At 41.6% G+C, this 14,329-nt stretch overlaps 1 protein-coding gene across 4 annotated transcripts in view; it reads right to left on the bottom strand.

The window, feature by feature from the left end:
* Positions 1-1,126: 1,126 nt before the first annotated feature.
* The window catches only part of LOC118394975 (uncharacterized), a 37,115-nt gene continuing 23,912 nt past the window's right edge, over positions 1,127-14,329 (bottom strand). For 2 of the 4 annotated variants that reach the window (XM_052464146.1, XM_035788696.2), the window contains 14 exons: positions 12,901-12,978; positions 9,308-9,358; positions 9,114-9,191; positions 8,779-8,856; positions 8,630-8,689; positions 8,444-8,524; positions 8,115-8,168; positions 6,686-6,763; positions 6,411-6,470; positions 4,492-4,554; positions 3,741-3,815; positions 3,519-3,561; positions 3,335-3,386; positions 1,127-3,184 (listed from right to left, as the gene is read on the bottom strand). In XM_052464146.1, coding sequence (XP_052320106.1) covers positions 2,218-3,184; positions 3,335-3,386; positions 3,519-3,561; positions 3,741-3,815; positions 4,492-4,554; positions 6,411-6,470; positions 6,686-6,763; positions 8,115-8,168; positions 8,444-8,524; positions 8,630-8,689; positions 8,779-8,856; positions 9,114-9,191; positions 9,308-9,358; positions 12,901-12,978 — 1,818 coding nt within the window. In that variant the 3' untranslated portion in view covers positions 1,127-2,217. The remainder of the gene's footprint in view (positions 3,185-3,334; positions 3,387-3,518; positions 3,562-3,740; positions 3,816-4,491; positions 4,555-6,410; positions 6,471-6,685; positions 6,764-8,114; positions 8,169-8,443; positions 8,525-8,629; positions 8,690-8,778; positions 8,857-9,113; positions 9,192-9,307; positions 9,359-12,900; positions 12,979-14,329) is intronic. The other 2 variants (XM_035788697.2, XM_035788698.1) reach the window with 2 other exon arrangements.

Here is a 14,329-nt window from a genome sequence, read left to right as displayed (position 1 = left end):
ACCTTGACTTTGTTGTCCTTAAGCCATTTTGCCACAACTTTGGATGTATATGCTTGGGGTCATTGTCCATTTGGAAGACCCATTTGCGACCAAGCTTTAACTTCCTGACTGATGTCTTGAAATGTTGCTTCAATATATCCACATCATTTTCCTACCTCATGATGCCATCTACTTTGTGACGTGCACCAGTCCCTCCTGCAGCAAAGCACCCCAACAACATGATAATGCCACCCCCGTGCTTCATGATAGGGATGGTGTTCTTCGGCTTGCAAGCCTCCCCCTTTTCCCTCCAAACATAACGATGGTCATTATGACCAAACAGTTCTATATTTGTTTCATCAGACTAGAGGACATTTCTCCAAAAAGTACGATCTTTGTCCCCATGTGCAGTTGCAAACCATAGTCTGGCTTTTTTATGGCAGTTTTGGAGCAGTGGCTTCTTCCTTGCTGAGCGGCCTTTCAGGTTATGTTGATATAGGACTCTTTTTACTGTGGATATAGATACTTTTGTACCTGTTTCCTCCAGCATCTTCACAAGGTCCTTTGTTGTTGTTCTGTGATTGATTTGCACTTTTCGCACCGAAGTCTAGGAGACAGAACGCGTCTCCTTCCTGAGCAGTATGACGGCTGCGTGGTCCCATGGTGTTTATACTTGCGTACTGTTGTTTGTACAGATGAACGTGGTACCTTCAGGCGTTTGGAAATTGCTCCCAAGGATGAACCAGACTTGTTAGATAAATTAGAGTTAGTAAATGAAAACAACACAATTGCCTTTGCCCCTTCCCTGCAGCCACTAAATCAATTGCTTACCTTTGCCTTTCAAGTGCAGTACATACAGGGTAGCCTAGAGGTTAGAGCGTTGGACTAGTAACCGGAAGGTTGCAAGTTCAAGTCCCCGAGCTGACCCAGAACGACAAATCTGTCGTTCTGCCCCTGAACAGGCAGTTAACCCACTGTTCCTAGGCCGTCATAAAGGTCAAATATACGGCCTACCACCTTGCCACAGCAAACATTACTATGGAGGTCAATTTGACAAATGAGCTCAGCTATTTGTCAAACAAATACAATATCAAAGGCCTATTGACACAGCAGCACTGGCAGAAAGAAGGACATTTCTGCAACCCTGTCCATGGAATTCAAAGAACTGTATGTTAACATACATTTCAAAGTTTATTGGCAACTACATTTCATATATCTTTAAATAAATACAAAAAAACTACTAAAGTTGACCAATGAAAAATTACAACAAAAATATACTAGAATTAAAGCTAGAATCCTTCTATGAAACAATAACAAATTGGCCAGCCTCTGTTTTGGTTAAAGCTGAGAGATGAGCCTGGACACATGTCACCACTCTCAAATTCATAGATGGAGCTAAAGATGCAAGGAGTGACCATCCATGACATCAAACTTATAGTTTTAACCCGAGACAGGGAAATAGAATAATCCTAAAGTGCTTGAAAGGCATCATATAAATGAGGAAGGCACTCAACAGTAATAGAACATACAATCCTAATCTAAAATACAAATTAGACTTGATAAAAACCTGAATGTTTCAATATGAACTAATATTCCTCTAAAACAAAGCAATGTAACAAGCAATAGTCTTAGGAATCAAATAGTGACTAAACCCATACCCTTCATACTGTAAATACATAGCCTATGAATAATCTAAACCATCAAAATATGTATTTGGCTGAACTCGAAAATATTATATTTAGCTTTTACATTTGGCTCTAAGGAAAAGACTGTTCGCATGATCCCTTCAATAATGTGCCTGAGAATGTATTTTTAACATTTTGTAACCTCATTTCATAATTTGCATCTCTGAACAGTTTCCTGCCTCCACGAACAAATTGCTTTAGCTCACAACCCTTACGTTTCATAAAGTACTGTAGATAATGTTGTCAAGACAGGCTCAATGCACACATCTACAATGACAAAATGTGGACATGGGCTTGTCGTACAACATATAATTTCCCCAGATATTACAGAGAGTTTTAATAATAATTCTTCACCCTAGCCAGTGGTGACTGGTGATGTCATCTTTTCACCTGCCTATGCGCAGTCTATGTCAAACAAAAGTTTCAGGCATTGGTGCTTGTGCCATCAAAGAGAGACATATGAATCATAGCCTCAGAGTTCCGGCTTCGAGTCGTTTTAATGCTGACAGGATAGTTTGTGTAGTTGTAGAGATGGGTTGGAATGAAGTACAGTTTAGGCTTTGCTGGTCTTATGGCTGTTATCTGCAGTATTGCTGTTATCAACAATGCTTTTGCTGTCAGAAGTTTTATAATTGTCTGTGTCGTCATCACTGTCCAGCTTTTTCCGATTATTGGTACTGTCTGGGGTGTTGGTGCCATTGGTGTTGTCTGGATCTGTGGACTGCAGCTCAACCCGTATGCCATTAAGCTCCACCAGTCCATCATGCAGCTGGGTCGCCACCTCCCTGATCTTGGCTGCAAACTCAGACTTGGCTCCCTTCTTCAGCTCCTTGGAGTCCTTGGCCACAAAGTAGATGTCCATGCCCACAAAGAGGCCGGTGAGCACTCCGGTGGCCATGCTGGCAATCTGGACAGCCCTGGCCGCGGTGCTGCCAGCCACGTTGGCTATCTGCACCACACGCATGATCTCGTTGGCGTTGATGAGGATGGCCTTCCCAGCCATGGCACCGTCCTCATAGATGTTGTTGAGGCCCGGGAAGTCACGGTTGTACGCATGCTTCTTCATCTTCAGCAGATCGAACCTGCGCAGGCTCTCTATCCCTTGCTTGATGAACAGCATGCACTTGTTGATGTCGGTCATCTTCTTCTGGTAGTCCGTCACGATGGCCTCCACCTTCTTACGGTCCATGGAGTTGTTGACCGTGTTGGAGAGTCCGGCTCCGGCTGAGGTCAGGCCGCCCGCTGTGGCCACGCTCAGTCCCACCGCTGTGATGATCAGGGAGGTTCCCATGGTGACAGGGGCCAGGGCGAGGCCTACAATGGTACACACGCCTCCTACAGCGCTGGTGGAGCCGCCAGTGATTTGGGCGATCTTGGTCTTCTTGTTGAAGCAGTCGAGGGCATCTGCGATGCTGTTCAGGTCAATGACGTGCTGCCACAGGCTCTCTGCACGCTCTGAGAACAGCTTGTTGAACACACGGATACCTTTCTGCACCTTCTCAGCTGTCACTGCAAACGCCCTGGAAAACGAGTTCATATAACCATCGTCAATGCTTACTACAGTGTGACCCAGGGGCTTACTACTGTTTACCCAGGGGCTTTATAACAAGGCTCTTCTGTATGTGTGTGTGCCTGTACACAAAGTGAGACTCAACTATAGCATCACTTACTTGGCCTCCTCTTTTTCAGTCAAGTCATCATCTTGAGGCATGTCTTCCCACTCTGTAGCAAAATAAAAATGGCATAATTTGGATGAAGTGTGTGTGTGTGTGTGTGTGTGTGTGTGTGTGTGTGTGTGTGTGTGTGTGTGTGTGTGTGTGTGTGTGTGTGTGTGTGTGTGTGTGTTGGACTCACGCTCCACTGTGCCCCACCAGTCCATCAGGCCATCCATATCCTGCTGAGAGACATTTCTCTAAGTCAGCTTTGAATCGCCACTTTAGAAACTCCATACTTTTCAATCAAAAATCCATTGCAAAACTCGATGGCAGTTAGCAGTCAGTGAGAGGAAACCAAGTTTGAAAAGTAATCTTAAAGAGTACAAATTGACATTATTTAGCATTGTTTACAGCAACCAACCTGCTCCTCTGGCTCTGCCGGATTAACACGGAATTCTTCCAATTGGTCGAATAAAGATTTATTTCCACCGTCATTCTGAGATAGGAAGGGGGGTGATGAATACATGCTGTTATGTACTGTTGGTCTGTCTATACATTTAACACAGTAGAGAAACATAGAATATGTCTTGGCAAAACAATGTTTGTCATGCCATGGTAGCAACATTGTACTGAGGGATACAGGAGAATGATACAGGATCACATTCACATGCCGAAAATGAAAATAGAAAATGTGTGGACAATTTCAGATTACAGACAGAAAGAGTGAAATGGTGCATATACTAGCTCTGCTGTTTTGCAGAAGTGGGACATTAAAATCTTCCTGGGTTCAAAGAACAAAGAAGCAAGGGAACAAGTTTGGGCACATAGCAATCTAATCTAATCCGCAGTGGAAAGGAATTGGCACAACAATCTGGGAGTGGTGGTGTGGGTGGCAGTTAGGTAGGTAGAGAAAGAAAGAAAAAGAACAGGAGAGAACAAAACACCACTTGAACATAATGTTCTTAGTTAGGAGTCAAAGGGCTAGAAAAAGAACCGAGTCATCTAATGGATCAGCTAATGTGACGGCCATTTTGCAAATCCTGGACAACTTTTCAGTCCGCCAGCCGTGACAGTCAAGCCTTCAGATACAAAAACTAAACCTAGGTATCCATTATAACGGTACCGGTATGTGGAAGAACAGTGTTAGAAGGAGGATCATGGAGTAGAGTTACCTCTTTTGAGTCACTGCCTGTAGCTCCCGGCTGGGTTTCAACCTTCCTCGGCATGGCTTTACCCTGAAACAGACACTCTGTTAAAAGGTGGAATCCATAGCAGTGAAACTGCCACGTACGTTTGCTATATTACAACAACAAAGACGTTACCTCAAACAACATAATTTTATTTTTTCCCCCTCATCAATCCACACGCGATACCAACAGCAGAGAATGTAGTAGATGTTTTACAATGATGCTGGATGCTCATTTCCTCAAAACAAAAACTATAAGAAATGCACTTAGGGGCAAGTGGCACTGTTTCAAATGTAATCAAATAGAAAAACTTTTACTCTACAGTATTATACAGTTTTCCCACAACGCAACCATAACATATAGTGCCTTCGGAAAGTATTCATACCCCTTCACTTTTCTCACATTTTGTTACGTTGCAGCCTTATTCTAAAATGGATTCAATTGTTTTTTCCCCTCATCAATCCACACACAATACCCTATAATGACAAAGCAAAAACAGGTTTTTAGACATTTTTGCTAATTTATAAAAAATGTGCATAAGTATATTCAGAACCTTTACTCAGTACTTTGATGAAGCACCTTAGGCAGCATTTACAGCCTCGAGTCCTCTTGGGTATGACACTACAGACTTGGCACACCTGTATTTCGATCAGGTTTAAGTCCGGGCTCTGGCTGGGCCAATCAAGGACATTCAGAGACTTGTCCCAAAGCCACTCCTGCATTGTCTTGGCTGTGTGCTTAAGGTTATTGTCCTGTTGGAAGGTGAACCTTCGCCCCAGTCTGAGGTCCTGAGAGCTCTGGAGCAGGTTTCTATCAAGGTACTCTCTGTACTTTGCGCCATTCATCTTTGCCTCGATACTGACTAGTCTTCCAGTCCCTGCCACTGAAAAACATCCCCACAGCATGATTTTGCCACCACCATGCTTCCCTGTAGGGATGCTGCCAGGTTTCCTCCAGACGTGACGCTTGGCATTCAGGCCAAAAAGTTCAATCTTGTTTTATCAGACCAGAGAATCTTGTTTCTCGTGGTCTGAGAGTCTTTAGTTGCCTTTTGGTAAGCTCCAAGCGGGCTGTCATGTGCCTTTTACCGAGGAGTGGCTTCCGTCTGGCCACTCTACCATAAAATACCTGATTGGTAGAGTGCTGCAGAGATGGTTGTCCTTCTGGAAGGTTCTCTGATTTCCACAGAGGAACTCTAGAGCTCTGTCAGAGTGACCATCAGGTTCTTGGTCACCTCCCTGACCAAGGCCCTTCTCCCCCGATTGCTCAGTTTGGTCGGGCTGCCAGCTCTAGTAAAAGTCTTTGTGGTTCCAAACTTCTTCCATTTAAGAATGATGGAGGCCACTGTGTTCTTGGGGACATTCAATGCTGCAGAAATGTTTTGGTACCCTTCTCCAGATCTGTGTCCCGACACAATCCTGTCTCGCAGCTCTACGGACAATTCCTGTGGGACCTTAAAGACAGGTGTGTGTGCCTTTCCAAATCATGTCCAATCAATATAAATTTACCACAGGTGGACTCCAATCAAGTTGTAAAAACATCTCAAGGATGATCAATGTAAACAGGATGCACCGGAGCTCAATTTCAAGTCTCAAAAGAAATGGTCTGAATACTTATGTAAATAAGGTTTATATGTTTTCCATTTCTAATACATTTGCAAACATTTCTAAAAACCTGTTTTCACTTTGTCATTATGTGGTATTGTGTGTAGATTGCTGAGGATTTAAAAAAAAATATTTAATCCATTTTAGAATAAGGCTGTAACATGAAAAAAAAAGTAAAGGGGTTTGAATACTTTCCGAAGGCACTGTACATATTGTAAACCCAGACACAAACTATGGTTAACACCTGGAGGAAGTGAAACGTAGTGTACACAATATGATGGGAGCTCATTTACATGTTACCTTGCCTCCTGCACCGCGTGGCATGAACGGATTGTGTCGCCTCGGTTTTCTCATCTTGGCCTAAGAACAATAGAATAAAACAATATACATGAATTCAAAGGGAAAGTAAAGGGAAGTGAGAAACATTGTGAGAAAATCTGGAAAATACCAGCATTTTGTAATGGAATAATAACAAACTAAATTAAAGCGAAACCCTGATATTTGCAAGATTGCATGGCCACAGTAAGGAACACTGGTCTAGTGGAAGCTGTGCTATCCGTAGGGTTAACCATCACCTCTCCGTCCTTGTCTTCTCCCTCCTCCTTTTCCCCAGTGAGGAGAGATTCACCCTCTTTAAGATCATCAGATTGGTCCTGAAATAACCAACAAACAAATGTCATTTCGATAGATTGTCATGGCAAAATCATATTCCAGAAAATATGACAGAGTAAGAGTGTGTGTGTGTGTGTGTGAGTCTCTGTGTGTGCTTCACTTGTGGGCTTGTATTACTATCTTCGTGGGTACCGGAAATTCCCACAAAAATAGTAAAACAAGAGTTTCTCCCTTGTGGGGACATTTCCCAGGTTTCCACAAGAACAAAGTCTATTTTAGGCTTAGGGGTTAGGTTTAGGGTTAGTGTAGAATAGTGGACCCAGAGTACTCCAAGGGAGGTGATAGGTGGGAATGAGGAGGAGCCATGGTGGTAGAAAAATAGCACTTGATTTATTGCAAATGTAGGATTTTAGGAAACATGTCTTGACAAACAGTTGTCCATAGCAGCAACATTCAGGATATGAAAACTCACAAAAATGACAGATGACGGTGAGTCTAAAGCTCAGTCCTTCAATAGGGTTCCTACTGCAGCAAAAACCGAGGCCTAAATCCTAAACGGCATAACTAGGGATTTACCCCATTTCTAGCTCTAAACAGAGCCTTACTCTCCCCGTTACTGGGACTAAAGAGAGTCCAGAACAGCTAAACTCAACTGACTGTACACACAGGACGCAACAAACAAACTGCTATGGAGCATATTGTAAAATGGTGTTACACTCAAAGTTGATAAGAAAATGACAGCATTTACACATTAGCACAAATGCCCATAATGATTAACCAATGCGAATGTACTGTACATTTAATTAGTTGAATGTTACTTTGTTAATTAGACCGGGAAATACTATGGAAAACACGATTTACGTTAATTGCATTAATTAGTTTAAATGACCATATTTGGTCAACTACACTTTAGTTGAAAAGACAGAGCTACATTAAATAGAATATGATTCAGGGAGACTGAAAGCATGGGTGAACTAAGCACTCAACTGGAGCAATCAACTCATTAAAAAACAATTAAGGTCAGGCACACCTAAACTGGTGGATAACTACGGTATGCATGGCAATGGACTAGTGCACTTTATCAAACCACACATGTAGACACTTAAGCATTTGAGATAATATAAACTTCATCACTATTTTAAAATGGTGATGAGGCCAGTGAAAGGCAGCCTCATCAAAGTTAGAGTTAGGGTTAGCGGTTAAGGTTAGGTTTAGGGGTTAAGGAAAATAGGATTTTGAATGGAAATCAATTGTAGGTTCCCACAAGGGTAGTTGTGTGTGTGTGTGTGTGTGTGTGTGTGTGTGTGTGTGTGTGTGTGTGTGTGTGTGTGTGTGTGTGTGTGTGTGTGTGTGTGTGTGTGTGTGTGTGTGTGTGTGTGTGTGTGTGTGTACCTGATTGTCTTTTTGATTTTTTTGCTGACCAAGTCTGGCTGGTATGTTAATATCCTGGAATCAGAAGACAAAGTCCTCTTGTACTGCTGCATTTAGAAAGGCAACCCAATTCTGATCTACTTTTGACCAATCACATCAGATCTTTTCACATCAGACCTACTTCAGATCTGAATGGTCAAAAGACCAATGGCAATTAGTGAAAAAAATATCAGAATTGGGCAGCCTGTCTAAACACAGCCTATGAGCCACCATTACACAGGACAACTGTGATACATAGATACATAGATATATAGATACAGATCATTTAGATATGAATATCAATCGCCTACCTCTTCTGTAGGTCTGGGAGGAACCTCTGGAGTTTCAGCAGTTTTCTCCGTCCTCTCTCTCGGGATCATATTCCCGTTAGCCTGAATTAGCAAGAAGGACAAATATAGTCACTCGATATAGTCACGCTACATACAGATGTTCTTACACATACATCAACAAATTAACATGACTGGTGTAAACCGCACCTGATTTTCGCCCATCTCTCTCTTCTTCAGTCGGTCATGTAAGGCTGTACCCTTCAGCTCCTGTTGAGGAGAAGTGACAGACAACCTTAGCAGAGAAGTTATAAAATTAGACATACGGTGAGGAGGAGCAGTTTGATCTGTTTGCCTACCTCTTCAGTGGGTCTAGGAGCAACTGCTGGCATTTCAGTTCCTTCCTTCCTATCTCTCTGGATAAGATTGCTTTTGACCTGACAAGGACACACACAGTCACTCAATGTTCTGGTCCTGTTTTTTTTTTGTGGGAGTTGGAGAGAAGCAAAGGCTGCTGGGAATGTGTGTGTCGTATAAATTATGTAACAAACTCAGTTTTTTATTTTATTTTAATGTTTATGTTGCCATATTAAAAATATACTCTATCAAAGGTAAGTAACAGTATATATTCAGCATTGAGATACCATATTGTAGAATTGAAGAGTACTGAAAGACATTCTACTAAAATGCTTACATCTTTGGCATTGGAATGTTTATCAGATGACATTAGTTTGTCACTTGATCTTGATGTGTCTTCAGTCCTCTCCTTATCCTGCGATTGAAGGAATGTTATCAATCTCATCATAAATACCATTACTTGAAGCATAAAGAAGAATGAAAGGCTACTTGGTCAGACAGTCTAGTCATTTTTATACAGTATTGGATTACCTGAGTTGAGGAGTTAAATGGATTCCTGAACATCTTCCCCATTATGCCACCCTAAAACAAAACAAGATTGAATCGCCATCAAACAGGCAAAGATCGAATCTACACCGGCTCCGACGCTCGTCGGATGTGGCAGGGCTTGCAAACCATTACAGACTACAAAGGGAAGCACAGCTGTCCTTTCCCACCTGGACAAAAGGAACACCAATTTGAGAATGCTATTCATTGACTACAGCTTAGCGTTCAACACCATAGTGCCCTCAAAGCTCATCAATAAGCTAAGGACCCTGGGACTAAACACCTCCCTCTGCAACTGGATCCTGGACATCCTGACAGTTCTATAGCTGCACCATCGAGGGCATCCTGACTAGAGGTCGATCGATTATGATTTTTCAACGCCGATACCGATTATTGGAGGGCCAAAAAATCCGATACCTATTAAATCGGCCGATTTATTTTATTTGTAATAATGACAATTACAACAATACTGAATAAACACTTGTTTTACTCTAATATAATACATCAATAAAATCAATTTAGCCTCAAAGAAATAATGAAACATGTTCAAATTGGTTTAAATAATGCAAAAACAACGTGTTGGAGAAGAAAGTAAAAGTGCAATATGTGCCATGTAAGAAAGCTAACGTTTAAGTTCCTTGCTCAGAACATGATAACATATGAAAGCTGGTGGTTCCTTTTAACATGAGTCTTCAATATTCCCAGGAAAGAAGTTTTAGGTTGTAGTTATTATAGGAATTATAGGACTATTTCTCTCTATACCATTTGTATTTCATTAACCTTTGACTATTGGATGTTCTTATAGGCACTTTAGTATTGCCAGTGTAACAGTATAGCTTCCGTCCCTCTCCTCGCTCCTCCCTGGGCTCGAACCAGCAACACAACGACAACAGCCACCCTCGAAGCAGCGTTACCCATGCAGAGCAAGGGAAACAACCACTCCAAGGCTCAGAGCAAGCGAGTGACGTTTGAAACGCTATTAGCGTGAGCTAACTAGCCAGCCCTTTCGCTTCGGTTACACCAGCCTCATCTCGGGAGTTGATATGCTTGAAATCATAAACATTGCAATGCTTGACACACAACGAAGAGCTGCTGGCAAAACACACGAAAGTGCTGTTTAAATTAATGTTTACGTGCCTGCTTCTGCCTACCACCGCTCAGTCAGATACTTGTATGCTCAGTCAGATTATACGCAACGCATAACACGCTAAATAATATCTAGTAATATCATCAACCATGTGTAGTTAACTAGTGATTATGATTGATTGATTGTTTTTTTATAAGATAAGTTTAATGCTAGCTAGCAACTTACCTTGGCTTACTGCATTAGAGTAACAGGCAGTCAGTCTCCTTGTGGAGTGCAACAAGAGGCAGGTCGTTATTGCATTGGACTAGTTAACTGTACGGTTGCAAGATTGGATCCCCCGAGCTGACAAGGTGAAAATCTGTCATTCTGCCCCTGAACGAGGCAGTTAACCCACCATTCCTAGGCCGACATTGAAAATAAGAATTTCTTAACTGACTTTCCTAGTTAAATAAAGATTAAATAAAAGTGTAAAAAAAAAATATATATATATATATATATATATCGGCAAAAACGGTCCCCAAAATACCGATTTCTGATTGTTATGAAAACTTGAAATCGGCCCTAATTAATCGGCCATTCCGATTAATCGGCCGACCTCTAATCCTGACTGGTTGCATCACTGCCTGGTATGGCAACTGCTCAGCCTCTGACCGCAAGGCACTACAGAGGGTAGTGCGAACGGACCAGTACATCACTGGGGCCAAGATTCCTGCCTTCCAGGACCTATATAACAGGTGGTATCAGAGGAAGGCCCTAAAAATGGTCAAAGACTCCAGCCACCCTAGTCATAGACCGTTCTCTCTGCTACCGCACGGCAAGTGGTACCGGAGCGCCAAGTGTAGGTCCAAGAGGCTTCTAAATAGCTTCTACCCCCAAGCCATAAGACCCCTGAACTTCTAATCAAATGGCTACCCAGACTTTTTGCATTGCCCCCCCTCTCCCCCTCTTTTACACCACTGCTACTCTCTGTTGTTATCATCTATGCATAGTCACTTTTAAGTAGGCATTTCACTGTAACCTGTTGTATTCAGCGCATGTGACTAATAAAATTTGATTTGATATAAACACGTATATCCTTCCCGCAAATCTGCATGGGTCTCTAAGTAAGTAAGATACATCAATATTATTAATAAATGATAAAAAAAAGGTACATTACATGACAAAAAGTATGTGGACACCTGCTCGTCAAATATCTCATTCCAAAATCATGGCCATTAATATGGAATTGGTCCCCCCTTTGCTGCTATAACAGCATCAACACTTCTGTGTGGGGACTTTCTTCCATTCAGCCACAAGAGCATTAGTGAGGTCAAGCACTGATATTGGGCAATTAGGCCTGGCTCGCAGTCGGCAACCATTTCTGTATGTACCTCGCTTTGTGCACGGGGCATTGTCATGCTGAAACAGGGAAGGACCTTCCCCAAACTGTTGCCACAAAGTTGGAAGCACAGAATCGTCTACAATGTCATTGTATTCTGTAGCGTTAAGATTTCCCTTCAGTGGAACTAAGGTGCCTAGCCTGAACAATGAAAAACAGCCCCAGACCATTATTCCTCATCCACCAAACTTTACAGTTGCACTATGCATTCGGTCAGGTAGAGTTCTCCTGGCATCCGCCAAACCCAGATTAGTCCGTTGAACTGCCAGATGGTGAAGCGTGATTCGTCACTCCAGTTCCACTGCTGTAGAGTCCAATTGCGGCGAGCTTTACACTACTCCAGTTAACGCTTGGCATTGCGCATGGTGATCTTAGGCTTGTGTGTGGCTGCTCGTCCATGGAAACCCATTTCATGAAGCTCCCGACAAACATTTATTGTGCTCACGTTGCTTCCAGAGACAGTTTGGAACTTGGTAGTGAGTGTTGCAACTGACAACAGCGCTAGGCACTTTAGCACTCGGCTGTCCCATTCTGTGAGCTTGTGTGGCCTACCACTTCGTGGCTGAGCAGTTGTTGCTCCTAAATGTTTCCACTTCACAATAACAGCATTTACAGTTGACCGGGGCAACTCTAGCATGGCAGAAATTTGAGGAACTGACTTGTTGGAAAGCTGGCATCCTATGACGGTGCCACGTTGAAAGTCACTGAACTCTTCAGTAAGGCCATTTTACTGCCAATGTTTTTCTTTGGAGATTGCATGGCAGTGTGTATGATTTTATGTACCTGTCAGCAACGCGTGTGGCTGAAATAGTCTAATCGACCATTTTAAAGGGATGTCCACATACTTTTGTATATATAGTGTATGTAAGGACTGGTGTAGGTTGGTGGGCAGGTTTTTTCTGATAAACTTTCATTGCTGGCTGAGAGATCATTGTTTGTAGAACGTTCGCCCTGACACACGCAGAGAGAGAACAAGTACCTTAGACTTGACCTGAACACTAAAGTTGTTATATGAAAAATAAATACTAAGTACGTTTTGAGAACTGAAGTTCCCAATTGAAGTATAAAGAGTACCAAAAATAGTACAAAAATAAACCCCACCAAAATCCTCACCTGCTTGGCTTCAAAGTGTTTGTCAGAAAAGGTGAGTTTCTCCCTAGAGCCTGATAGGTCTTCATCCCTTTCCTTATCCTGCAATAAAGTATAAAATGTCATCACTCATCAACATCAAAAGCATCTAGAGGAGTTAAAGCCTACTGGATGATATTGTTTAGTTGTCCTTTTTATATAGTAGGGTCTCCAATCAAAACGGTATATTTTGACCAATGTGTAGATAATCCTCGAAGAAAACCAATGGTGCAAACCTCATGTCGTTATCATAATTCGTTCAAAAGCTATTAGAGTTTTTACCCTTGTAGGATGGCCAAAATTAGGGTGACTAACTCAATGGAGGACAGAAAAAAAGCAGGTCAAAAATAAGGAAAGTTTCACAGCTTTATGTCAGCTAAAGTTAAAACCCCAAAGCAGTTTTTGTCATTTTATTTTTAAATCAAAAGTATTCAGAAAGTATTTAGACCCCTTCACCTTTTCCCATAACAACAAAGCAAAAACAGGATTTTAGAAATGTTTGTAACATTTATTTTAAAAAATAAACAGAAATACGTGATAGTTCAGTTAAATTATTTTTCATAAAATTGATTAAAAAAACGTTTTTTTCTTCATCATCATGGGGTGTCTGTAGATTGATGAGGGGAAAAAAATATTTGATCAAGGCTGTAATGAAACAAAATGTGGAAAAATTGAAGGGGTCTGAATACTGTAGCTCAGTTGGTAGAGCATGGCGCTTGTAACGCCAGGGTAGTGGGTTTGATTCCCGGGACCACCCATACGTAGAATGTATGCACACATGACTGTAAGTCGCTTTGGATAAAAGTGTCTGCTAAATGGCATATATTATAATACTTTCAGAATGCTTTGTATGTCTAATAAAATCCCCGTATGTTTTTATTTAATGAAAATAATTCCCAAATATATTTGCAATATTTTGTTCCCCTGAGCCTCCTTTGGCCCTAGAAATGCTCAGTTTTGATTGTGTGGACATCAGGAAACAAATGTGAAGATATTTACATACACAGCTCTGATAGGATGGTCTAGACTCTAGAGCCACCCCCTTACCCAGATGAACAGTCATTGGTTTATTATAATCAGATCACATTACTTTCCAGTTGAACTCGTAATCTGTCTTCTTGAATCCGCAGGGCATAAAACAATATAGAGATATCAATTTTGAGACATGACATGTGGTATTTTCATATTTTAGTATACGCTTTTCATAGTAATGCATAATTAATATGAAAAGCTTCTCACAAAAACAAGTGTATCTCAGTGAAATGTCAACGGAGCACTGAGCATACCGCAAGCGTTTTATTTTCAAACGCTTTTACATTTAATTCAGTTAGTGTCAAGCTAATTTCGCTTTTTGTGACCCGCAGAATTATTTTTTGAAGACAACCCCCACAACATGTAATATCCTCAAAAGTTG

Source organism: Oncorhynchus keta, chromosome 15 (assembly GCF_023373465.1).
Source record: "Oncorhynchus keta strain PuntledgeMale-10-30-2019 chromosome 15, Oket_V2, whole genome shotgun sequence".
Taxonomy (NCBI): domain Eukaryota; kingdom Metazoa; phylum Chordata; class Actinopteri; order Salmoniformes; family Salmonidae; genus Oncorhynchus; species Oncorhynchus keta.
The sequence above is the reverse complement of the archived record's forward strand: the minus strand, read 5'-3'. Positions and strand labels throughout refer to the sequence as shown.